Source organism: Carassius gibelio, chromosome A6 (assembly GCF_023724105.1).
Source record: "Carassius gibelio isolate Cgi1373 ecotype wild population from Czech Republic chromosome A6, carGib1.2-hapl.c, whole genome shotgun sequence".
NCBI classification, from domain to species: Eukaryota; Metazoa; Chordata; class Actinopteri; order Cypriniformes; family Cyprinidae; genus Carassius; species Carassius gibelio.
Window position 1 is genome coordinate 30,986,610 of NC_068376.1, and position 27,500 is coordinate 31,014,109.

Here is a 27,500-nt window from a genome sequence, read left to right on the forward strand (position 1 = left end):
CAAACGATTCCCCGCTCAGAGCTCAAAGACAAAAGGCTGTCAAATAAAGCTGTAAGTGTCACTCAATAATCCAACGCTTCAGCCATTTACTCCTCTTTTATTGGAGAAATAAAACTGGATGCATTTCTCTCCAAAATGCGATGCAATTTCCTTTCCATTGTTCATTGTGTGTGTGTGTGTGTGTGTGTGTGTGTGTGTGTGTGCCAGTCTCAGCGCGGGTGGAGCTCCGCTGCCATTTCTCCTAAACTCTGCTTTTAATAACAGAACAAAAGAGGAACTAAAAATGCATATGTTTAAAAAATGCACCCCCCCCCCACGCCGTGGTTTGGTAATTTTATATGGACTGTGGCTTTGGCTCTCGACTAAAAGAGCCAAGAACCGGGATCGCTTACACACATTTTAATGTTTGATTTTATATATATTTATTCATTTTTATGTTCTTATTATTTCACTTACACGAGGACCACAAAGAAGGTTTCCAGAGGAGAAGCAGAAGGACTGATGTTATATTCTTCTTCTTCATTTCTGACATCATTCGAAGGCATGTTGTATTATCAACCTTCAAAAGAATACGCTTGAGGAGATATTTCACCCAAAAATGATGTTAATCTGAACTGTGTGTGGTGTGAATATCGTGCTGAACTTCTGGTTTTGTGTTCATTCAGAAGAAGGAGAGAGTAAACCACCAGAGCTTTCAGGTGTAGGTGAACCAGTCTTTTAGAGAGAAACTGGATTTCGTGATTCATTCGGTTTCGTTGTCTGACTCTCCTCATGTTCTGTGTTTCTGAAAACTCTCCTACACTCATGAAATATTATATTTTAATATGAGAGCTCTCAGTTTTGAACGAATGTTTCCTTTTTGTAATCTGTCTATGATGAAGATGACTAGTCACACGACATCTGTTCATCAGAACACATCTTCTCCCTTTAAACTCTGTGTTTCAGGATTATGACAATAAAAACAGAAAAGAGTTCGGAAAGAGCTTGTTTTTGATTTATTCTGAAGTGATACAATTAGAAAGAAATGGGTGGATCTCATAAAATAACCATTTCAGCTCAGATGTCAAAAATAATAATAATAATAAAAAAAGATGACATGATATTATTTTTGAATAAATTTCTTAAAGCATCCAGACATTTTTTGCTTTTCAATTCGGTTTCTAAAAAAAATATTTAATATTATATTATATTATTTAAAAAAAAACAAAAAAACATGGTATTATTTTAATGACAGACATTTTTGCAGTAATAATTATCTAAAGGTACAAAAAAATGAAAAATATATTTTGCATAAAGAAAATTATTTTTTAGGGTCATTCAAATAACATTATGATGTTATTTTAATGACAAACACCATAAATTCTCAAAGCATTCAAACATTTTATGCTTTTCAATTCCGGTTCTAAAATTAAAAAATAAATAAATAAAATGAAAATAAATAAATAAATACTATATAATATAATTTTAATTATAATTTAAATTATATATTTTTTTATAGATCATTATGACAGATTATATTATTTTAATGACAATTAAATTCATTTTTGCCATTTTCAAAGCATCCAAGCATTATGTGTTAAATTATATATTTTATATATTTTTTTTGACAGTAATAATTCTCTAAGGTTCTAAAAATAGAAATTATATTTTGCATAAAGAAAATAAATTAGAATATTAATGAGATAACTTTATGATATAATTTTAATGACAATTAATACATTTTGCCACTAATTTTTCAAAGAATCCAGACATTTAACACTTTTCAATTCAGGTTCTAAAAAAATATATTAATTTTTTGCATAAAGAAAAAAAGATCATTTTGACAACATATTATCTTTATGACAATCACACATTTTCAGAATAAATTCTCAAAGCATGCATGCATTTTTCATTATTTATTTATTTATAGTTCTATTAGGTTCTAAAAAAATAGAATTTATATAGAAAATGTATTTTAGGATGTTAAAAAACATTCACTGATGCTCCAGAAGGAAACACAACGCATTAACTTTTGGAACTTAAAAATCAAGGTAAATCGTTTTCCAGGAAATATGCAAGTATTTTCTGTTGCTTCCAACGGGCATTGCTACATGAAAAAAATTAAATAAAAATAATAATAAAATATTATTAATGCATCTTGTTTCCTTCTGGAGCATCAGTGAATGTTCAAACATTTTTTAATAGTGGTGTTGAGTCCCTCAATCGTCCTCAGTGTCAAAAGATGGATCTCAAAACCATACAGACTTTTCCCGAAAGGCTTCGAATACACAAAAATGCTGAAAAACTGAAGAATCTGCAGAGCATGGAGGATTTTTCTGAAGAACAGTTATCAGTTTAACGGTTCAGAACAAACAAGGGACTCATGAACAACCATCACAAAACCAAAAAAACAGTTGTGGCTCATCAGGGGACCACACACAGTACTAAGAACCAAGGGGTTCACAAACTTTTGAACGGTGATAATTTCCGCCATTTTTTTTGTCTTGTGGACTAAATGTTAACATCTTTTATGTAAAATATGGACAGTACTAAATAACAAATAACATGCATTTTGTATGATCTCTCTTATTTTGTTAAAATTAAATTTTCTCCAAGGGGTTCACAAACTTTTGAATGGGGTCCATTTCTGCCAATTTTTTGGCTTGTGGACTAAATGTTAACATCTTTTATGTAAAATATGGACAGTACTGAATAACAAATAACATGCATTTTGTATGATCTCTCTTATTTTGTTAAAATTAAATTTTCTCCAAGGGGTTCACAAACTTTTGAACGGGGTCCATTTCTGCCATTTTTTTTGTCTTGTGGACTAAATGTTAACATCTTTTATGTAAAATATGGACAGTACTAAATAACAAATAACATGCATTTTGTATGATCTCTCTTATTTTGTTAAAATTACTCAAATTTTCTGCAAGGGGTTCACAAACTTTTGAGTGGCACTGTGTATTATAACCAATGTGAAGCAGCATCCGTTGGCAGCGTCTCTGACTGTAACTGTGCCGTTTAGGTGAAGGCCTGAAATGCAGATTTGAGTCAGTCGTGTAAACGTCTCCCCCGCCTCACACACTTACCTCAAAACCACTCATTTCATGTCATTAGAAAGAAAAGCAGCAACGTTCAAAGAAACTGACGGCTGATTTCAGTCCAGCGCTCAAGCAACAACCATTACAAATATCGTTTCTTGAGATCTGACTTTGTTTTAGAGCAAAATGATTCAAGTGAGAGACTGTAAACATATAAAATATCACTGAATCAGCTTAAACACATTCAAAGCTATATAGAAATGGTGTGCTGAAATGCTTTTCAATGCACAATAAAATCAACCAACGTCTGTACTTTCCAAAATATGTACAACTTTATTACAAGGATTATGTATTAACATTTTAACAAAGCTTAAAAAATGTGTATAAAAATAACACTGGTGGAAATAGTGCACTGTTCTGGTGTGCAAGAAGGTTTTGGTGCGTCGTCCATGTTTACAGAGTTAAAGTAGAAAAGACGAGTACTGCGTGAATGAAGGCAGATTTAAAGCACCGCTTGTGTTCATTAAACTCCTGCATGTTTAAAGCGCTTTTCCAGCTTTCTCCGTCTCCAAAGGACACTTCAGGAATGGATTGCATTGCATCAAGAACACAGTCTTTGGTGCATCAGGGTTTGTGCAAATACTTGGCGTGTGTTTGTTGAGTTGATGAAGAAGAAAGTCAAATCTGTGTTGGATGATGAGTTCTAGTGCAGTTTGAGATCATTGTGACGGAGGAGACCATAAACCGGTCATTAATTAGCCCTTGATTACTGCTGCTCAATAATTATACTGGAATATTTCAGATTTCACTACTGTCTTGTGTTAATAACGGCTCCTGAGCTCTTAAAATGCCTCAATTTCAGGAAAACTTCTGGGTCATATTTCACTCCAATTGTAACAGAAAAATAAATTAATTTAAAAAAATTATATATATTTATATATATAATTTATTTATTTGTATTTTTATTTATTATTTTTTTCCTTATAAGTAATTAAAAAATCTTAAAGAACAGACATATCTTCTTTATGCAAAATATTTAATATTTTATTTATTTATTTATTACTTTGGTGTGAACCATGACTTTTAACACATTCTTTGCAGAATATATATATATATATATATATATATATATATATATATATATATATATATATATATATATATATATATATGTATTTTTTATTAAGCCTCCATAACAAATTCAATATAAATATAATGTGCATTACAATAATTAGATTTTTATTTTGTTTATTAATTCTTTTCTTTATGCTAATACGAATCTAAACGCCAGTATGAAAAATATTAAATATTTTTCCAAAAACAGGCACATTTTCTTTATGTAAAATCTAATTTCATATTTATGTATTTTTATGATTTTTTTTGTTGAAATTTGACATATTCTTAGAAGAATTAATTTTTTTTGTAATTCTATTTCGCATAAAGAAAAAGAAAAGGCCTCCTTTCGAAACCATTTCAGATTGTAATATATTGCAATTCTTTTTAGGCATGGTGCATACACATGTGCATCACAATACTTCTAAATCTTTTTGATATTTAATTTGTGTTGTTGTTTTGATGTGGTGAAGTATGACTTTGTCAGGTTTTCGGAGAAGCTTGGCATTGATCGATCGATTGTGTTTGTTTCACATCTTTGGTGAGCACTGAAGGAGCGTCTGCTCTCCGTCTGTCGGCTGGTCTCTCTCATAAGTGTTTCTGCCGAGCGTGTTCTCGTCCTCCGAGCTGCAGTCGTGTGACTCTGTGACGGGGCTCGGCTGGGGGTCGGCGTCCGGGTCGCTGTCGCGGCTGCAGAAGGCGTAGCGGTGGTTCATGTGCTGCGAGTACGAGCCCGAGTGTGAGAAGCGTTTGCCGCACTTGTCGCACTGATACGGCTTCTCTCCGGAGTGCAGGCGGCTGTGTTCAATCAGATGATGCTTGTGTTTGAACGCCTTCTTACAGATCACACACTCGTGAGGTCTCTTCCCTGCACGGGGCGAGAAGAAAGAGCAGCTCTTATCTCATACGTCTGTACAGGACTTTTGATTATTATATATGAATATAGACACTGTATGTGACCCTGGAGCACTAAACCAGTCAATGTCTTGAAAACTGAGATGTATGCATCATCTGAATCTGAATAAATCATTTCTCCATTGATGTTCGGAGGACAATATTTGTCTGAGATACAACTATTAGAAAATCTGGAATCTGAGGGAGCAAAAAAATCTAAATATTGAGAAAATCATCTTTAAAGTTGTTCAAATGAAGTTCTAAGCAATGCATGTTACTAATCAAATATTAAGTTTTGATATATTTATGGTAGGAGACTTACAAAATAAATTTTGAGAATATATAGTATACAACACAAGACTACACTTTGTAAAATATCATAATTGTAAGTTTATATATAATACACAAATAATATATTTAAAAAAATATTTCATACAAATTAATTTACTCTATTTCTATACATTTATTTACAATAATAACATATACACATACATATATATATATACATACACGTAAATATGCAACTATATGCAAATATTTGTTAATATTTTTATAAAAATGTACTTGATTTTTTATTTTTATATATTTTATGTATTATTAGAACACATAAATATGCAATATTTATAAATAAATATTAAATAAATAGAATAACCTATCTATCTATACACACACAATTTATTTTATATTTTTTATAAAAGTGGACTTTTTATTTTTTACTTCCATATATTTATATACAATACTTATAATATTATATATATATATATATATATATATTTTTTTTTATATAAAAATCTACTTTTTTCCCAATATATTTGTATATATTTATATGCAATACTTAGATAAATATGCAATATTAATAAATATTAAATGAGTCCTCAGATGTCATGTACAGTATGCAGCTGTCCTGTACCTGTGTGCTCATATTTATGGCGCAGCAGAGAGCTGCTCTTCTGGAAGGTTTTGTCGCAGATGTCGCAGGCGTAAAGTCCTTCCTCCGTCTTCTTCAGCCTCTTTCTCCCAGGACTGATCTCTCCATCCATCCCATCCTCCATCAGACACAGATACTCCAGAGCGCCGCGGCTCAGCGCTTCAGTCTGGAGCACGACACACTTCAGTTATTATCAAAACATCAACATCAGCCTTCATTTACATTTTTAAGAAATCAAGATTGTAGATTAAAATACATATGAATATGAGCGTAGGGAATATTTCAAGACACTATTTTCAGCTGTTTTGAAGTCCTCTTAAATATTGCAATTCATTTAAATATGACATAAACGTACGATACGATATGATACGATACGATAAAAATACGATTTCCGAAGAAAATAAAAGCTAGATGTATAATAAAAAACAGTTTGAAGTAGTGTAAATGCAAATTAAACTGTAATTTAATTTAAACTACATGGTCAAAAGTTGCATAAAATGTTACATTTTATTAATGTTGGATATATTATTAAATTACCAGATGCTTAGAGAGATTTGCATTTATTAGGTTTGTTCGGAGGACAATATTTGTCTGAGATACAACTATTAGAAAATCTGGAATCAGAGGGAGCAAAAAAATCTAAATATTGAGAAAATCGTCTTTAAAGTTGTTCAGATGAAGTTCTTAGCAATGCATATTACTAATCAAATATTATGTTTTGATATATTTACAGTCAGAAATTTACTAAATATCTTCATGGAACATGATCTTTACTTAATTTCCTCATGATTTTTGGCATAAAAGAAAAATTGCATTGAAAGTAACTTACAAATAAGGAAAACTATAGAAGAATCAATATCAACAAAAGAGCAATGATATACAAATGCTTAGCTTATATAAATAAAAATAATAAATAAAAAAATAATCACAATATTATCAAGCAAATGAAAAGATTGTAAAAGAAAAAAGTGAGAAAAATAAAATGAAGAGAAATAATAAAATAACTAATAAAATAAATAACCACAATATTATTAAGCAAATTAATAGATTGCAAATGAAAAGGAAATAAATGGAAATAATATTTTTTTTATAAATAATCATATTATTTATTAAATAAACAGTTTGTAAGAGAAAAAGAGAGAGAAAGAAAAATAAAATAAAATAAATAAATCACAATATTATTAAGCAAATTAATAAATTGTAAATGAAATGGAGTTTGAAAAATAAAATTAATGGAAATAAAAAATAAAATAAATAATCATATAATTTAGTAAATAAATAGCTTGTAAGAGAAAAGGAGATAGAGAGAAAAATAAAATAAATAATCACAATATTATTAAGCAAATTAATAAATTGAAAATGAAACGGAGTGAGAAAAAATCAAATAAATGGAAATAATAAAAAATAAAATAATCATATTATTTAGCAAATTAACAGATTTTAAAAGAAAAGGAGAGAGAGAGAAAAATTAAATAAAACAAATAATCACAACATTATTAAGCAAATTAATAGATTGTAAATGAATAGGGGAGAGAGAGAAACGTAATAATAATAAAAAAAATGCTCTAGCATATTTGAGATCTGCAGTGTGTCAGCGTTGAGAGATTGTGTGAGTGCAGATATGAGTGTGCATGCGTGTGGAAACAGAGCCGCTCTCTCTCTGCCCTTTGACTTGAAGTGCAGGGAGTTTCCCTGAGCGTGGCGTGTTTGTTTACAGCTCAAGCAGAGGAAATCATTCATCTTCAGAGCGCAGGGATGCAATATGATGCACTCTTGCATTGTGTGCGTGTGTTTATAAATAGTAAACGATTCATATTCTGCTTTTATGACTAAGAGTGCAAAATCGGTCTTTCTCATTCTAATATCATTTAATTTGCTTTGCTTACTAAGTGAGAAAATTTAAGATTAAAGCTGATATTGTATTAGTAGAGAAAATTGTTTAATACATTAAAAGGTGTTAAATAACTGGTGTGTTTTTAAATCATAAACCATTAATGCAATTAACTAATGCAATAACTTTATAAATCAAAACAATGTTAAATGTAAGTTTTAGAAGATTAATTCAACTATTGTCTGAATGCTACTATAATGAAAATATTGAGATATTAATAACATCATGATTTTCTGTAAAATAGTGTGTTTTGTGAAACACGCAATCAATAAAAGCAATAAAACACTCAGTTTGGTAAACATTTAAAATCATTTCCTTGCAATAAAATAAACCAAAAATGTTTATCAAATGAGTATAAAAAAAAAAACGTACAGGAAATATATCTACACAAGACAGGAAACCATTATTGTCAAGGTGTTAGACTGGTACATTTTTTTACAATTTAATTTTTATATTTTATTGCATGTATTTAAAATACATTTTTGTTATAACCAATATAATTTTTTTATATTTAATTATACATATTTAGAATATTATGCTATTTACATTACATTTAGCAGATGCTTTTAACAAACCAATATTTATTATTATTATTATTATATAAATAAAAGGAAAACAGATAAAATAGGAAAAGAGTAGAGCAAGCTAGTGTTAAAGACCTTTTTTGCTTTTGTTAATTTTATAATAAATAAAAAGAAAAATGTATTTACATTTTTTGTTGCACTTATTAAGAATTTTTTTTGTTTTAATGAACATCACATTATTATATTTTATTGTATTTAGAATAAAGTTTTGTTATAATGAATTTCATTTCGTTTTTTACATTTTATTATACATATTATAATAAATATATTAAAATATTTTTTACAGATATTTAAAATTTTTTTTAATAATACAATTGTTTATGTTTATATTTTTACTATGCACATTTAGAAAACTTTTTTGTTATAATAAAAAAAAGATTTAATATTTTATTATACATATTTAGAATACAGTTTTGTTATAAAAAAATTTTATTATACATAAACCGAATATCATATTTCTTGCAGGAGACTTTATTTTGAGTGTGTTCTTACCATGATTGAATGTTTTTCATGTTGCATTCTCTTCAGCATTGATTCTGACTCCGCCTCCACCATATACGCCACTGGAGACAGGAAGCCTGTATTTGGCGAGGTTGGCGTGAGAGGAAGTGACGTCAGACCGTTGTGTCCCAGACCGGCGGGGATCATGTGATTGAAGACCGGGAAGCTGCTGAACAATGTGCTGCTGAACAGCGGCGACGCTGCATAAGCTCCGCCCACATGCTGCTGTGAGGGCGGAGTCAGTCTCGTGAACACGCCCTCGCCGTCGCGTCTGTCGTGGTGCAGCGAGTAGCCATTACACGCCGGATTCCGTGATGCGTTATGGACCGAATGCAGTTTAGGAATTGACAAGTCTAAAGGCTCGCTTTGAATATGGTTTGGTAGGCGTGGTGATGTGTTGATTGATAGGTCCACCCTTGAAGGAGAGCCGAAGCGCGAGCCAATCAGATGCTGGCGTTCAGGTAAAGCGGGTGACATCGGGCTGACGCTTTCTTCGCTCGGCCAGCGGTTATCCAGCTGCGCTGGGGGCGGTAAAGGCACGAGGATCTGCTGTGGCACAGAATGCCAGGATGTTCGCTGCGCCGGCGAGAGCTCTCTATAGGGCGAGTGATTGGTGGTGGGCGACGTCTGGGTGTCATTGTTCGCCCGAGAGTTGTTAGCTTGTTTCTCATCTCCCACCTCCCTCCGCAGCATCTCCTGAAGCAGATGCTCGAATTTGCTGCGTGACTGTAGCAGCGGCAGCAGCGTGGTGCCCTTAAACACGCCCGCCCTGAGCGCCAGATCCTCCGCCGGGTCCCACGACTGGCTCAGGACGGGAACAGACGACTCCAGCGGGAACTGAGCCAGCGGCCCATACGGAGATCTCTTCCCTCGGCTGCTGTTCCTCCCGCTGACAGCAGGGGGCGATGAGGGCGACGGGAAGAGGTACCCGTTATAATGAGCTCCGTTTCCCAGCGTGCCGCCGCTGAGGCACTTCTTACTGCTGAGGTGTGAGCTGTAGGAGCCCGAGTGACTGAAACGCTTCTTACAGCTCGAGCATTCGTACGGCTTCTCACCTGCGGGAGAAACACAGATATTTAACATCATCGACTTTGGCATGAGGTGTGGAATTCGTGATGAATCTGTCGAGGAATGTTCTGGTCACGTTTCCTATGGAAGCCCAATTCAGCCTCAAAATCATGCCATGATTATTAAAAAAGTTGAAATTATTATCATGCAACTTTTTGTGTCATAATTTGGATTTCTAATCTCATAATTATGGCTTTTCGTCATGTTTAAGATTTGATAAAACATGATGTTTTTAATGTTGTAAATCTGACTTGTGTCAATTGTTATTTACCAAAGCATGAATGCTTTCAAAACGATTAGTTTTTCTAATGTGGCAGAAATTGACTTCCACACATTTCACTCCTATTTCAACTATGTATCGTTTTATTTGAACTATTTATTAACTTAAGATTTATTATGAAATATCTTGAATTATGCATTATTATTATTATTATTATGACAATAAATGTAACCCCCTAACATAAATAAATAAATAGTTAGTGTCTGGACAGTGTAATTTTTTTACATTATATTTTTAGGCAATTAGGGTAATTTCCGATACTTTAAAAATACTTTTTTGGACATTTTCGTTACTTTAAAAAAAATAATTTGGACAGTCCGTGGGCAACCATGGGTCATTTACATTACTTTAAAAAATACAAATGTTTTTCTGGGACATTCTTTTTTAGGAGACATCATTTAGGGTGAAATATGACTTGGGCATTTATTGGCGAGATTTCTTTTGCAGTATCGTTTGAATCCACATTGCTTGAAGCGAATCTCTTACCGCTGTGAATGCGCAGGTGCTCTTTGAGGTGATGCTTGTATTTAAAAGCCTTTCCACACTGATTACACTTGAACTTCCTGTTCTCCGAACCGGACTCGGACATGGGGCTCTGGAACAAGACGTGCAATGATCAGCATGTTGTGTTTCCGTATGCGCCTGGTTTGATCGGATGTCAGTACCTTTTGGTGCGTCTGGCTGTGGAGGGTTAAGTGATGCTCCATCTGAGCGCGGTGCGGTGTACTGTATCCACACAGAGGACACACACTGTCTCCTCCATCCCTGTCCTGACAGAACTTCACATGTTCCCGCAGAGACGCCTGAACACCGTCTGTACACCCGAAAGAGAAATCAGATTCCAGTCAATCTCTACATGGAGAAACAGTCAGAATTCAGTTTTACATTAGAAAGAAAGAATTCAAACAGGTTTGACATCCCAGGGAACAAGTTTAGGTTAAATGTTTCAATCGTTCAAATGTCCAGTTTTGTTGTCGCAAGTATAACATTATTTAAAGGTTGCAACATTCTATTGACGTTACTTTCACCTAAGATATAATGTTATTTGAACGTTTATTTAATGTTTTCTAAAAACATGAACATGTCCAGTTTTCTTGTTGTGATTGTAACATTATCTAAAGGTTACAAAAACGATTGTTACAACATTGTACAAACATTATTTTAACCCAAAATGTAACATTATGTGAACTTGTATTTTTAGTATTCTAAGAACGTTATAATGTCATAAAATGTCAGTTAAAGAAACATTTCTTAGAATGTTCTACTAACGTTATTTTTATCAACATGTAAAGTTTTTTTCCTAAAAATGGTAACGTACATTTTTCTTGTCATGATTTGAACATTATTTGAAGGTTACAAAAACATTCTACTTATATTATTTTCACACAAAATTTTGTTTAAATGTTCGTTATTACTTGTGTATGAATGTAACAATGTCCAGTTTTCTTTTTATGATTCTAAAATTATATAAAGGTTCTTACAACATTCTACTAACATAATTTTTACACAAAATATAAAGTTTTTTGAACATTTATTTTTATTGTATAAAAATATTAAAATGTCAAGCATTCTGATTGTAATGTTATTTAAAGGCTACGGAAACATTTCTTAGAACATTCTACTAACATTATTTTTATACAGATGTTACATTTGAACATTTATTTAAAATTTTCAAAGAACGCTAAGACGTACATTTTTCTAGTCGTGACTGTAACGTTATTTAAAGTTTCCAAAAATGATTTTTACAATTTTATGATTTTTTATGATTTTAAATTTTATAAAAACATTAAAATGTTTTCTTGTCATGATTGTAACATTATCTAAAGGTTACAAAGAATTGTTATGACATTGTACAAAAATAATTTTTACCCAAAATGTAACGTTATGTGAACTTTTATTTTTAATTTTCTAAGACTGTTAAAATGTCCATGTTAAAATGGTATTTTTTAAACTTATTTGATAAAAATATTAAAATGTCTATCTTCCTTGTCTATAAACAGACATTACCTGTGTTTATAGAGCTCAATAATGGCCAATCCATCCTATTTTGGGTAAAATGTTATTTAAAAGTTACAAAAATATTTCCTTGATAATATTCGAATGTTTAACTACAAATTACAGAAGACAATTTTGAGAATGTTTTTCTAAGAACATTTTCTCTCAGCATAACAAGAACGTTTATCAGGTACAAATAAGATCATATTGACGTTCCAAGAAAGTTTTTTCTCAGTGTTATGAGAATGAATATCAAGCATAATAAAGTTAGTGAAACTTGAGAGAGTGCTTCCTGTTAGCTTTGACGAAGGGTGAGAAATTAATGACAGATTTATTTCTTTAAAGTGGTCATGAAATGGATAATTAAAATGTTCTTGATATTGACACACAGAAGAGGTTGATATAGTAAAAACTATGGATTCTACAATATTATATCAAACCATTGATTACGACATCCACAGTTCAATATGTGATTGTGAATCATGGTGTTTCACTTTAAAATAAATAAATAAATAAATTATGTCAATCAGAAATGGATTACAAACATGAACTCTGATGAACTCTGATGAAAATGATATATTGTCTCAGGCGAGTGTTTATTGTCTACATGTTTCCTTCTTCAAAACCTAATTATTCAGTCACAGCGAAAGCAGTGCTTTGTCCATATCAGGGATCTCCTGGAACGTCATCAGCTCTATTACTTCTATGATGCTTATGTGGATTTTCTGTTTGATAGCGCCCTCTGGCTGCCAGCAAATGAAACAGACATTACATTGTTTATAGAGCTCAATAATGGCCAATGCATCCTATTTTGGGTAAAATTAAATAAAATGTATGTGGACATGTAATAATCAATGTCTTTCTCTATTGTACAGATGTTTACTGGAAGTTTTTATTTTTAATTTGTTTTAAAAATCACATTTTAAATTGCAAAAAACACTCCATTAGAACCCAATCAAACCAAGTAATGCTCATTTCATATGCAAAGACGGCAGCCAATCATGGCAGTGGGTGTTTGCACTGAAGACACGCCCCTTCCAATCTAAATACTGATGGAAAAAACATTTTATGATTGCAACTGCATCCCATGAAACATTTTAAACAGAAAAAAATTAATTAATGACAAGCACTACTAGTTGACCTTTGCCCTCGGGTGACTCGTGTTCTCCTGGTGACCAGCAGACGGGCGACATCTCGCCCTGAGCGTCGTCTAAATGGTACGAGCTCACGACTCCGTTGTGCTGTTGCAGGCGAGATACTTTCCTCAGCTGCACCACGGTGTCGAAATGCGGCGCGCCGTCCATCACTCGAGCGTCAGTCTGACCTGAGAGAGACACACGTTACAGAAACAGGTAGAAAAGATAAACATCTTACATTTACTCTCATCTAAAGATGATACATATACTGCAATTATAGCTAATATCATGTCTATTTAAATGTAAAATATTAACTTTTTAATTTTTTTTTAATATCTTTTAAATATTAAATAAATTGACAATTTTTAATGATATTTTGTGATATATTATGCCATAAAGACATGCTTTCATTTTGCATGCTCATATAGTTTAACAGCATTTTCAAATAACAAAAATATATACATGGAATAAAAAATACAATAAAAATATATAAAGTAAGCAAAGATTTAAAAACATGATTTTATATATATATATATATATATATATATATATATATATATATATATATATTTTTTTTTTTTTATATACTGAAAAATTATAAAAATAATCACAAAAAATGTATAAAACATAAAAATAATAATAAAAGCAAAGAATTAAAAAAATATAAAAACTTTTTCAACTGATATCTTTTCTGAGCTGGTGTGTTTAGTCCAGATTAAAATCTAAAAATGTTTAAGTGTAAAAATAAGATAAATATCAAGTAAATGCTGTTTGACTTTATTATAGTTTTTAGCCTGCTGACATTCATTTAGATTACAGATGTTGTGTGTGTGTGATGCTGTGTGATTCTCTTTAATGAAATCTAAAGGATGCCTCAGCTTGAAGATAAAATGGCTCGTATGTTGCAGAAAACCTCCCTTGAAACCAATAAGACTAAAATACAAGCAGAAGCGAGCGAGGAGGGATGCCAGCGCTTCGCTGCGACTCAGGACGAGTGCTCAAATGTTTGCAGATGTTGGCCTGGGTTTTCCAGCTCTCTCGTTCTCTCATGTGGCCGTGGAAGAGTCTGTAAATAGTGTGTTGTAGGCGAAGCCTGCGTGTTTGATCTCCGGCGAACAGAAGGGAAACACTCACACGCTCAGTCTTGATTTCAGAGGAGGACGTTTGATGTGAGGAAACATCACGAGGCTTGATGAACGCAGCAGTTTTACTCAGTGAGATCAGACTCATTACATTCATGCTGATAATTTCTCTTAAATGCGTCACGTATGTATTGTGTGAAGATGACATGAATGTAGGCCGTTCACTCATCTTTGGCTTCCTGATCACATCTGATAAGTTCAAGTTCAAAATGCTGAATTCTACAAATGCAGAAGGTGAGAAAAACACTAAAACTGGGTTTTAATGCCACTTTAGGCTGTTCAGAATCAAATCCTAGCATACTACTGTACATATTGAATACTGCACACTAAGTATGCATACTGCTATTTTCTGACAAAAATATTGTATTGTGCAACATTTTTGTCACATGACCACATTATTAAATTAAAAAATACATTTATTTTTCATTTTTGTACTTGTTATAGACCAGTTCAAGGTTTAAAAAAAACACTATCAACTAGGTTTTAACATCACTTTAGGTGACTTTGCTCAGAATCCTAGCATACTACATACCAAGTTCTGCATACTGAGAATACATACTGCGATTTTCTATCTAAACATAATATGTGAAACAGTATTCAGTATGCAACACTTTCAGACGGGAGGATGCTACACTCCTGTCACATGACCACAACAATTTATTTTTATTTGTTGTGCTTAGTTCCGGTTCAAGGATGAGAAATACATTTCATGTCATTCTAAAAAAAAAAAAAAATTATATTTGAATAGATATATGAAGTTTTTAATTTTTTCGACTGTGTATACTATTCTTTTCTAGAAGTAACATAAGGCTTTAAACATTTCAGATTGTAGTATGCTACATTGTTGCCGTCCTCTCTCTCTCTAGATGGCTGGATACTCTTTGATGTTGAGGTCATGTGACAACAATGTAACATTCTACAATGGTGACTAGACGTAGAGTGTACTACAAACAGCTTGTGATGTGTCATTATAAGATCTTGGGGCCGGAGTATGAAAAGGGTTTTCCTGTAAACCCTGTTTTGGTTTTAACTGGAGTCTTTATTGAGCGTGGAGCTCCTGACTTACAGTGTTCAGGGTCTGCGGCTGGGGTTTTCAGCGGTGTGTTTTCGGTGTCGGCCCAGATCTCCTCACACGGGACGGGACTGCCGGGCTCCGTGCCCTCGCTGGGCGTCAGACTGACTTTATCCTGAGCATCTCTGCTGTCCAGAACCTCCATCCCCCAAACACTGCCCTCATCCTCGCCCTCAGAGCCCAGACAGCGCTCCGGCTCACCTGAGAGAACACCGCATCAGCAGAAATAACTCACAAACCGAGCATACTTGACCGAATCAATGACATTCATGTATTCTTTTATTAACTCTATTAACTATTAGCTCAAAATATAATGCTTTCTCATTTGAAAGCATTGCTTTTAAAACAAAAATAAAATAAAAAATGCATCACAAAAATGTTTCAGAGTGTTAATAGTTTTTTTTTCAGTTTATATTAATTTGTTAATTTGGAAATAATAATATTTTATTATATATATCATATATAATGTGAAAGCAGCAATTTAGCAATTAATAAAAAAACTGCACAAATGCCTTGGTAAATGATCGAATATATGACATTCACAAATTTATAAGTGTTCCTACAATAAACAAAACACACAAAAATGCATTGCAAAAATAGCTCGGAAATGGACTACACTTGATCTAATTATTGCCATCCTCATTTATTTATAAAAAAAATCTATATTTTTAATTTTTGCATGCGGTTCAAGGGTGAGAAAAACACTTAAAAGTTTTTAAAACAGCATTTTAAAGTCACTTTAGTACACGCGATCCTAGCATGCTACGTACTTACTAAAGATACTGCATACTAAGTATGCATACTTCAATTCTCTCACTCTCTCTCTCTCTTTATATGTGAAACAGTATGTGGTTGCCACAGTATCTATTTAGCATTTTATTAATTTATACATCCATTTATTATTCTGGAAAAATAATATTATTATGTTAAATCTCAAATCTAAAAATAATATTTAATCTCCAAGTACCCAGCAGGAAAAGACTTGCAGGAATTTCTTATAAGCTGACAAACAGTTTTAACCCTAAATGTCAGGCAAAGGGTTAAGATTAAGATCTTGTGAAAAAAACAAACAGTTAACATTAAACGGAATAGATGAAAAAGCACGACAAGTGTGAAGTTCTCAGAAAACACAAGTGCATGTGTGCAACATGTTTTAAAGCAAACAAGTGAACATACAGTTAAAATGATTCCTGTAGCATTAAATACAAGGAGTATTCCTCATGCACACACACACACACACACACATTTTGTTTCGGCCTAATTGCTGAAATCCCGTAAAAAGTCACAAATGTGCAGCATGAACCTGATTAAGCAGAGCAGGCTGTGATTCACATCAGCTGGCGTTTATCATTTATAAATACACTTGAATGCACTGGCAGCCGCAGACTCACGCCATTATCATCTTCCCAAATGGGAATTGGGGTGTGCAGTATTTTGGGGTGAAGAGCGCTTGAGAAACCAAAGGCCTGAAAGCTGTTAGGACGCACCAGGAACTTTTTCTTTGATTCAGAGTTCACTTGGCCTGACGTGACATTTTTGTTTAATACACAAACCCAAGCATAACCTATTTTGTGCTTTCATCTTTTGTGTTGATCAAGAAACATATGACTGTGCATCTCTGTAGGCGAAGCGGAATCGAGAGCGAGCGCTTTCACATCGTGAAACTGGACATTAAAGAAAATCCCATGCTAGTAATATGACATTTAATCATCCGTGCACTTCTCTTATGAATCATCATTTAACAACCTCTAAACAGCTTTAAATTCATGATTCGTTTTGTTTACCATAAATGGCATTAACACAATCACATCACAAAAATATGAAATATTTTTTATTATCAGATCACTGCTACACTGTTTACAAGCTCCAAACAGGTTTAAAAAGATCATTTTTATTAGCAGCATTTTTGGTTCCACCTAAATGCAACACAATCACAGAATCATCTTCAGTGTTTCAGAGGCTTTTAACTAATTCAAAATGCATGAAATATTGCTGATTTTTTAAAATATATTCTGGTTTAGTTGCACCACTAACATTGTCGCTGTTCAATCATAAATATTTCCTTCTGTTGTAAGTTTCTTCATACGTCTGATAAATGAATAAATGCCAATATAAACGATCAAATTAATTAATGCAATATTTGTTAGCACTTTTTAAGTGCACTCGAGTGTATAAACTACACTGGTGTATATTATTAAATATTTTTAATCATCAGATCATCGCTGCACTGTTTACAGCCTCTAAACATATTTAAAATAGTATTTTTGGTTTAGTAAGTGCAACACCTTTCGTAGTGTTTTTGTGATGCACTGATGCCTTTCAAGAAGTTACAAATGCAAGCTGAATCTGGTTTGTTGCACCACTTACATTGTTGCCTTTTATCATAAATGTCCTTCATTTGTATGTTTCTTTCGATGTCTATTAAATGAATAATTGTGAATCTTAAAGACATGATTAATGCAGATGAAAGAAGTGTTGGCACTGGAGTCAGAAGAGCAGTGGAGTGTGTTAAAGCAGCGTGGAGGACGGAGCTGTGGGCGATCTTTGCTCGTTCTGCCGCTCAACTATGTGAGTTTATTAGCGTTTCTAATCAGTTGGTACAGCAGGGCAGGAAGCTACAGTTTCAGTTCGACTGTAATGGAACAAACAATGCAGCGCTGACGCATGCAGGAGTGTGTGTGTGTGTGTGTGTGTGTGTGTGTGTGTGTGTGTGAAGACCCACTGCTGCTCACGTATGAGCAATACACCTCTACTTAAATGTACATGTCAAACACGTGCTGTTCCCAGCGGTTCACTGCACACACACACACACACACACACACACACACACACACTGCATATTACGACCAGGGCCTTTCCACTTCTGACTGTGCAGAACAGGGGCGATCAAACCCATCCGCACAGATGAATGTCACAGCTTTCATTTCACATGGAAACACATATTTTTATGCGTGCTATCTATCTATTTATCAATCTACAGCACCAGTTAAAGGTCTACATTTGTTTATCATGATCTTAAAACGTGTTGAATTTAAGCTTCTGGTTAAATTAGTTTAGCAGATATGTTTTGTGTGGGTGTGTGTGTATTTATATATATATACATATATATAAAATATTTTTTTTTGTATTACATTGCATTTGTGTGTGTATATATTTAGTTAAAATATTATTGAATTTTTTTTACACACACACACACACAAAATATAAATACTAAATTATATCTATTAAAATAAAGGGAGCAATCTGTAAGAGATTAACTATCCTATTTTTGATTTCCTTTAATACTTATATAGGTAATACTCATATTTTTATTATTTATATTTAGTACTTTATGTTTTTGCATGTATAGTGAAGCAGAAGCGTTTAGAAGCATCCCATGATGCACCTGTCCAGAGAGATCCGAGCTACAAATTGAAGAAAAATCAACTGCTCAGCTGAAAGAGTGATTTGTGTTATTCTGTGTCGAATTGTAATTTCTTAACCATTATAGTGTAAGTATTAGGGGATGAGTAGATCGTGTTATTTCTTGTTCTAATGTGAGAACGAGGTCTGTTTTAAAGCATTAATGTCGCTGGGGTTTCCCTGTAAGCACAGATTTGGGTCTGCTCTGCATTAGGGAGTCATTTGCATCATCACGCTGGATGGATCACATTATCTCTCTGCATTCAAGCACATTCTTCACTCAGGCTTTTATTTCAGTCATAAATCTGTGCAGAGACGCAGCGGGCCGCAGATCGAGAGAGAGTCAGTAAATCACGCATCAGATGATGCTTTAATGACACTCAGCATGGACATTATGCAGATTTTTATTGGTGTTACACCAACTGTCATATAATAATAATACTAATAAAATATATTTAAATTATTTATAGGTTAAGTGATAAAAAAATGACTTTTGCATTTATTTATTAAATTTATATTTATTTATTTATAAATAATTAAAAAATGACTTTTGCATTTATTTATTTATAAATGATTTAAAAAATGACTTTTGCATTTATTTGTTTATATTTATTTATTATTAAATTATTAAACAATGACTTTTGCATTTATTTATAAAATTTATTTTTATTTGTTTATAAATGATTAAAAAATGACTTTTGCATTTATTTATTTATAAATGATTTAAAAAAATGACTTTTGCATTTATTTCTTTATATTTATTTATTATTAAATTATTAAACAATGACTTTTGCATTTATTTATAAAATTTATTTTTATTTGTTTATAAATGATTAAAAAAATACTTTTGCATTTATTTATTTATAAATAATTAAAAAAATGACTTTTGCATTTATTTGTTTATATTTATTTATTATTAAATTATTAAACAATGACTTTTGCATTTATTTATTAAATTTATTTTTATTTGTTTTAAATGGTAAAAAATGACTTTTACATTTTTTTATTTATAAATTATTAAAAAAAAATATTTATTTTTAATTTATAAAAAAATGACTTGTGCATTTATTTATACATATTTATTTATTTATCTTTGCTAATGAAAAACACTTGAGTTAGTCCGGCCTTCATTTATAAAAAAATATATTATATAATTATTAACTAAATTAAAATTGCATAATAAAATTTGTGTTTTCTTCTCTCATCTTCTTCTAAAAATAAAAAAAAAAGTCTAACTAATTCCTGCATTAATAAAACTTGACCAAAAAAAAAACAAAAAACAGATCCATGTCCTAAAGATATGAATGAAGTTAAGAAACGAATATTAGCCAGCATTATAACACAAGCATTCAGCACTGACTTCATCTTCTTCTGGAAAACCCTGATGTAGATATTCTAATCTGCGTGTTTCCATCGTCTCAGCAAACCAAGCAAGCTTCAAACGTCTACTTTTCCTTTTTAAAAAGCAGATTGTGGTCACAACGAGGTAAAACCATCAAACTAGAGTTAGAAATGAACAGCAGTAAGAGTCACAGTGTGTCAATCACTCTCCACTCATCTCCTCCACGGATCCAAGCTAAAAACATGTATTACTAGATATTAAAAACAATGAATTCTGAGTTGCCACACACACTGAATGCCAGAAGGAAGCAGCATGCTGTGTCACTCTGACCCGTGCAACACGCTGCTAGTTTAAAAGGTCAAACACAAACCACAGCTCACACACAAATCTTCTAAAGCAGGTTTAGCTGTACCTTCGGCGAGGTGACGTGTGCCACGATCCGTGATTAGTATCCTCTCAGCAAACGTCCAACGATCCGAATGTCTCGGAGAAGTTAATTTGACTGACTCGGCAACTTTCACACTCTGCCAATGAGTCACAGACGCACCACATCACAGTTCAACACCTCCCACGGCTCCTCAGCATCCCTCACACGACACACACACACACACACACACACACACACGTCACTCGACCTCGGCCCGGTCAGACGTGGACAGAAAGTGTCTCAGTTGCGGTTTGCATCAGCTCTCGTCCCCGTGTGCTTCTCATAAGTCACGCAGGAGGTGATTCATCTCACACACACTCTGATAAGCTCTGATAAGAGCATCTCCTTCTCTCAGAGTGTGTCATCAGTGTAAGTGTGTGTCTCAGGAAGAGTCCAGTTTATCACCTCTGTCACTCTATATATAGAAAGAGTATAGAGTTCAGCTTAGATCTAAACTGGAAAGATTACAATATTTATTATGACTTTCCATTATTTTGATTATTTGATTTTTTTATACATGCATATGATATACATTACATTCACTTATTTAATTATACTGAACATAATATTATATTGACATAATTGTATCGATGATTTCATTATGATTATTTCATTTTATACACACATTTAATTTATATATGAATATTTCTAATTTAATTATATATATTAATTATAATTATATATATTAATTATATATATTTAATTATTATATTAATTATATTGATAATAGTATACTATATTTAATTAGAATGACTCTTTCATATAAATATATATATTATATTTATTTATTTATATAATTTTATCTTGAAAATAATAATAATGACCATAAAATCATTCTAATTATTTTATATTAATTTATTGATATATTGATTATATTATGATAATTAACATGATTTAATATATATATATATATATATATATATATATATATATATATATATATATATATATATATATATATATATATATATATATATATATAAATTAAATCATGTTAATTATCATAATACATATATACTAATTATTTTATTTTATAGATTTATTGTTATATTGATTATATTCTATTACGATATTTAATTATCACGATTATTTAACTATTATTTCCTATAAATAGATTTATATAATCATTCAAATTATTTTATTATACTGATTATAATATTGCACTATTACATTATATTTAATTTAAATATTATCTTATTATCTTGACAATAATTCAAATTAATTCTAATGAGCATATATATAAATAAATAAAAGCAAGAGTATAGAGTTAAAAGTTGTAAAAAATTAAAATTAAAGTAAAAAAAATGGACTGAAAGCTAAAAAACTAATTCTTCATTAAGTCGTGTTTAGCAGCCTCCTAGATGATATCTAAATGATATTTGCTTGTGACTGAGATATTAACCGTGTGTGGGAAGCTCTTTCACGTGTGTTTGTGTTCCAGCTCTGATGCATCATGGGAACCAGTAAGAGATCACTAATGGCATCTCTGTATCTCAGATGCTCCTCCGAGAAAGCAGTGAGATTATCAGAGAGCAAACGAGGCTCAGAAAAACCCAGAAATCTGACACGGCTTCAGAAGAGATCTCAACAGAAACCACACTTCACATCTCTAGAAGTGCTGTTACTGTAAGTCAACTACTGACTCATTCCTGTCTTGATTTCTCCTCAGGGAGAAACCTCTGAAACACAGTTGATGCTTCAGTAAAAGATAAATGATATAAAAACAATAAATGTTTGTCTGTGATAGATGCGTGTGCATGCTGTCTGTAGACATGACTGTTAAAACACTTTCTTTTCATCGTCATCTTCAAAAGCAACACAAACACATACAAAGGTGCAACTGAATGCGGTTTACTTGAGATTGAGCAGATCGAGTGTTTTTCTCTTCATGTTTGCATCTCAAAGTGTTTGAATCAGGTGTTTTTAGTAGAAGTGGGAAATCAGTTCTCACTTCACATTAACTAGCTGCTTTATCCACTAACAAACCACTAACTTCACATTAACTAGTTGCTTTATCCACTAACAAACCACTAACTTCACATTAACTAGTTGCTTTATCCACTACCTTACCACTAACTTCACATGAACTAGCTGCTTTATCCACTAAATAACCACTAACTTCTCATTAACTAGTTGCTTTATCCACTTACCACTAACTTCACATGAACTAGCTGCTTTATCCACTAACTAACCACTAACTTCTCATTAACTAGCTGCTTTATCCACTAAATAACCACTAACTTCACATTAACTAGCTGCTTTATCCACTAACTAACCACTAACTTCTCATTAACTAGTTGCTTTATCCACTTACCACTAACTTCACATGAACTAGCTGCTTTATCCACTAACTAACCACTAACTTCACATTAACTAGCTGCTTTATCCACTAACTAACCACTAACTAACTCCACATGAACTAGCTGCTTTATCCACTAACTAACCACTAACTTCACATGAACTAGTTGCTTTATCCACTAACCACTAACTTCACATGAACTAGCTGCTTTATCCACTAACTAACCACTAACTTCACATGAACTAGCTGCTTTATCCACTAACTAACCACTAACTTCACATTAACTAGCTGCTTTATCCACTAACCACTAACTTCACATTAACTAGCTGCTTTATCCACTAACCACTAACTTCACATTAACTAGCTGCTTTATCCACTAACCACTAACTTCACATGAACTAGCTGCTTTATCCACTAACTAACCACTAACTTCACATGAACTAGCTGCTTTATCCACTAACTAACCACTAACTTCACATGAACTAGCTGCTTTATCCACTAACTAACCACTAACTTCACATGAACTAGCTGCTTTATCCACTAACCACTAACTTCACATTAACTAGCTGCTTTATCCACTAACTAACCACTAACTTCACATTAACTAGCTGCTTTATCCACTAACTAACCACTAACTTCACATGAACTAGCTGCTTTATCCACTAACCACTAACTTCACATTAACTAGCTGCTTTATCCACTAACTAACCACTAACTTCACATTAACTAGCTGCTTTATCCACTAACTAACCACTAACTTCACATGAACTAGCTGCTTTATCCACTAACTAACCACTAACTTCACATGAACTAGCTGCTTTATCCACTTACCACTAACTTCACATGAACTAGCTGCTTTATCCACTAACTAACCACTAACTTCACATGAACTAGCTGCTTTATCCACCAACCACTAACTTCACATTAACTAGCTGCTTTATCCACTAACTAACCACTAACTTCACATTAACTAGCTGCTTTATCCACTAACTAACCACTAACTTCACATGAACTAGCTGCTTTATCCACTAACTAACCACTAACTTAACATGAACTAGCTGCTTTATCCACTAACCACTAACTTCACATGAACTAGCTGCTTTATCCACTAACTAACCACTAACTTCACATGAACTAGCTGCTTTATCCACTAACCACTAACTTCACATTAACTAGCTGCTTTATCCACTAACTAACCACTAACTTCACATGAACTAGCTGCTTTATCCACTAACTAACCACTAACTTCACATGAACTAGCTGCTTTATCCACTAACTAACCACTAACTTCACATTTAGTTTATCAAATTTATGCATTTGGAAGCTTTTATCCAAAGCGACTTTGCATTGCATTCAAAGAATCTACATTTTGTCAGTTAGTGTGGAATCGAACCAATGATCTCCGCGTTGCGAGCTTCATGGCCTACAGTTTGAGCAGCAAGAACGCCTGTTTGATATTGAACCCAAGTGAGTTCAAACTAAACGTTGAGCATTTAAAACCCAATAAATGTCTGTTTCCGAAATGTTTTGTCTCTTAACAATATTATTCTTGCTGACGGAAACAATACAGCTCCGAACATAATTAGTGTGTATATTTTAACACAACAACGTTTACTCACTCTCTTAACCTTCTACTTTCTAAACCAGAAAAGTTCAGAAGACACAAACCCCATTGAGTTTCAACGCATGTAGAAAAAAACACCAAGACATTTTTCTAAATATCATCTGAACATCTTGAAGATGAGTAAATGAGGAAAGCATAATCCGGTGTCTAAGCACCTCATTTGTTATGCAAGATCCCATCGTTTACAGTAAAAGAGTTTGAGAATCTAGTGAACTAAAGTAGTGCCCTAAACAGACATAAACCCTTATGGGCTCTGCATTGATTAAGATGCTGTTTCAGATCAGCTCGTGACTGCATGGCTGTGTCTGATCGCTCTGAGAATGCAAAACGCTCCCATCAGGGTTGGCCCCGCTGAATCACAAACTTCAGGGTTTACCGTAAACGCCACGGGAAGAGCACCTTCAGCTCAGAGACGAGCAGTCGAGCGCAGAGAACCACCAGAAAGGTGTGATTCAACAAACAACAACACAGAAATACCTGAAGAGAACACACGCTGGGAGAAAAGAGAGTGTGTGTGTGCGCGCGTGTGTGTGTGTGTGTGTGAGAGAGAGAGAGAGAGAGACGTTGGACCCCTGACTCAGATGGTGTGATATTTTCAGATGAAGTCAGCGGAAATTCCCTGCGCTGAAATCTGGCGAACGGCGCGATGACAAAGAGGTTTACGCTGTGTGACAGCAGGCTATTTACACTGATCTCTGCGATCAAACGTCTTGATTTTTCTGCTAGTGAAACTATTCGAACTGAGCAGAAGCATGAGATGTTGTGAGCTGAGCTGACCTGTGTGTTAGGGCTGTGGGTGGAGAAGGAAACAATATCAGAAAAACAGCATCAAACACTAGAGTTTATGTGTTCTGTATTGTGTACATACAGCATGAAAACTAGTTTGAGGGACTTTTTGCATTAATGATCTAGCATTGTTTATTTTCTTATTTATAGAATTAATAATAAATTATAATAAGTCAATCAATTTCATCAGAGATTTTTATATATTTTTAAATGTATATATTTATATAGTTCTCTGCATTTAAATTGTTTCTATATTAATATTTATATATTTAATATTTATATAAAAATGAATTAATATTGTTGATAATTGTAACAATTCATATATATATATATATACACACACAAAATAGAGAGCTTAATTAATAATGCATATATTGCATATATATAAATGTATATATACACTGTGTGTGATTATTAAAATAAGTTATTATTATAAGTAGTCCAATACATAAATAACAGAGATTTTTATACATTTATATTAATTATATATTTACATTCAATATTTTTAGTTTTATATATTTATATATATATATATATATATATATATATATATATATATATATATATTTTTTTTTTTTATAACTATATATAATTTGAATAATTATAATAATTATATATATATATATAACATCAAATCAACATCAAAAACATAGTTTCCTCCAGTACTTCTCTAATCAATATGTTCCCAAAATTAGATTTTCCTGACAATAAATCTTGATATACATCACGATACAGAAGAAGAGATCTGTTATTTCCGTTCACTGCGACTTAAAGCCAACAAAACAAAACTACATCGCCCAAAATTACGAGGAGTCCTTATATTTTGTTTATTTTGGTGGCTCTAAGTCAAGAATGCGTCGTCTCGTTCCTCTGTGCATCGCTCTTACATTGTAATTTAAACCATGTATCTTACATTGCAATTAATAAAAAAATTAAGCGCCAACCGTTTTATTTGCAGGCCAAAGGCAATTTTTTTCTTGCATTTGGCGAGATCTTGTCTCTGAACACCGCCTCAGTCATCCCAAGTTTTTCTGTCAATGCACGAGTGTTTAAGCGTCTCAGATCCTCAGAGGGTTTATTGGATCAAATGCATTGGGTGCTCAGACACACAGGAGTCCATTTTTGACTTGCATATGTTCTTTTCAAGATCTCTGACTTTTGATTGCATGTCACTGGAGAATGCATACCTCATGCATTAATTTTAAGAAAGTTTCAGAGCTGTGTATCTGTGTGCATGCACTTTTATTTTTTTGTGTGTGTTTCCATGCATCTGTGTTGCATGTGTGTGTGTGTGTGTGTGTCTCAGGAATGTCGCAGCGAGTCTATGATGGCAAACACACACCACATTCTGAATCAAACCAATCCCTCGTCATGACTATCTTGTCTCAAATCTCCCTCGCTCTCTCACCGCACTGTAAATACCTCTGCTTCCCTCCAAATTTGTTTTCCTCATCTTTTTGTTTTTTTTCATCTCTCGACGCAAGAAAATGTTTGCAACATCTTCCAGGCTTTCTGATGTGGCTCTTTATTTTGTACATTTGTGCAGACCGCACAATAGCGGTCGGTGCATATTAAAACATTCTCAGGGAAAAAGCCCGTTTTGAAGATTTAATGGCGGAGTGGGGGCTAAATAAAGCTCCTCTTTGAGCTGTATAATGTGAGAGTCGTTTAGCTGCACATCAGTTGTGACATTCGCTGAGAAATTAGCCTTGGGGTTTCACAAATATGCCTGCTATCTGTGGTGAGGGCCTGTGCTGGCTTTTTTACGAACTCAGAGAGCATTTCTAGCTCGAGTCGTTAAAGAATCCACAATCTCGCAGCTTGTGTTGTGTTGCATGTTTAATGAAAGGAGCTCAAACATCAGAACTGAGAAGAAGAACATCACATGAGTCGAGAGTGAGCTCTTCTGTGTTCAGCATTGACTCAGCGCCACCTGGTGGAAGTGATTGGATCGGATTCTACATTTAATTGAGCAGACTGTTATATATAT

The 27,500-nt window shown here is 32.9% G+C and overlaps 2 protein-coding genes across 6 annotated transcripts in view; one reads left to right on the top strand and one right to left on the bottom strand.

The window, feature by feature from the left end:
• arhgap9 (Rho GTPase activating protein 9) overlaps positions 1 to 980 on the top strand; it is a 29,641-nt gene extending 28,661 nt beyond the window's left edge. For both annotated transcript variants that reach the window (XM_052600430.1, XM_052600431.1), the window contains exon 20: positions 1 to 980. This exon is cut by the window's left edge and continues 1,350 nt beyond it. The gene's annotated coding sequence lies outside the window, so the exon portion shown is untranslated.
• Positions 981 to 3,339: 2,359 nt separating this feature from the next.
• LOC128016070 (zinc finger E-box-binding homeobox 1-like) overlaps positions 3,340 to 27,500 on the bottom strand; it is a 33,851-nt gene continuing 9,690 nt past the window's right edge. Inside the window, exons 1-8 of one of the 4 annotated variants that reach the window (XM_052600433.1) lie at positions 20,787 to 21,028; positions 15,625 to 15,831; positions 13,422 to 13,604; positions 10,951 to 11,099; positions 10,772 to 10,880; positions 8,929 to 9,992; positions 5,944 to 6,127; positions 3,340 to 5,007 (exon numbers count right to left, since the gene is read on the bottom strand). In XM_052600433.1, coding sequence (XP_052456393.1) covers positions 4,670 to 5,007; positions 5,944 to 6,127; positions 8,929 to 9,992; positions 10,772 to 10,880; positions 10,951 to 11,099; positions 13,422 to 13,604; positions 15,625 to 15,775 — 2,178 coding nt within the window. In that variant the 5' untranslated portion in view covers positions 15,776 to 15,831; positions 20,787 to 21,028 and the 3' untranslated portion in view covers positions 3,340 to 4,669. Of the gene's footprint in view, positions 5,008 to 5,943; positions 6,128 to 8,928; positions 9,993 to 10,771; positions 10,881 to 10,950; positions 11,100 to 13,421; positions 13,605 to 15,624; positions 15,832 to 20,786; positions 21,032 to 27,500 lie in introns of those variants that run through there. The other 3 variants (XM_052600432.1, XM_052600435.1, XM_052600434.1) reach the window with 3 other exon arrangements.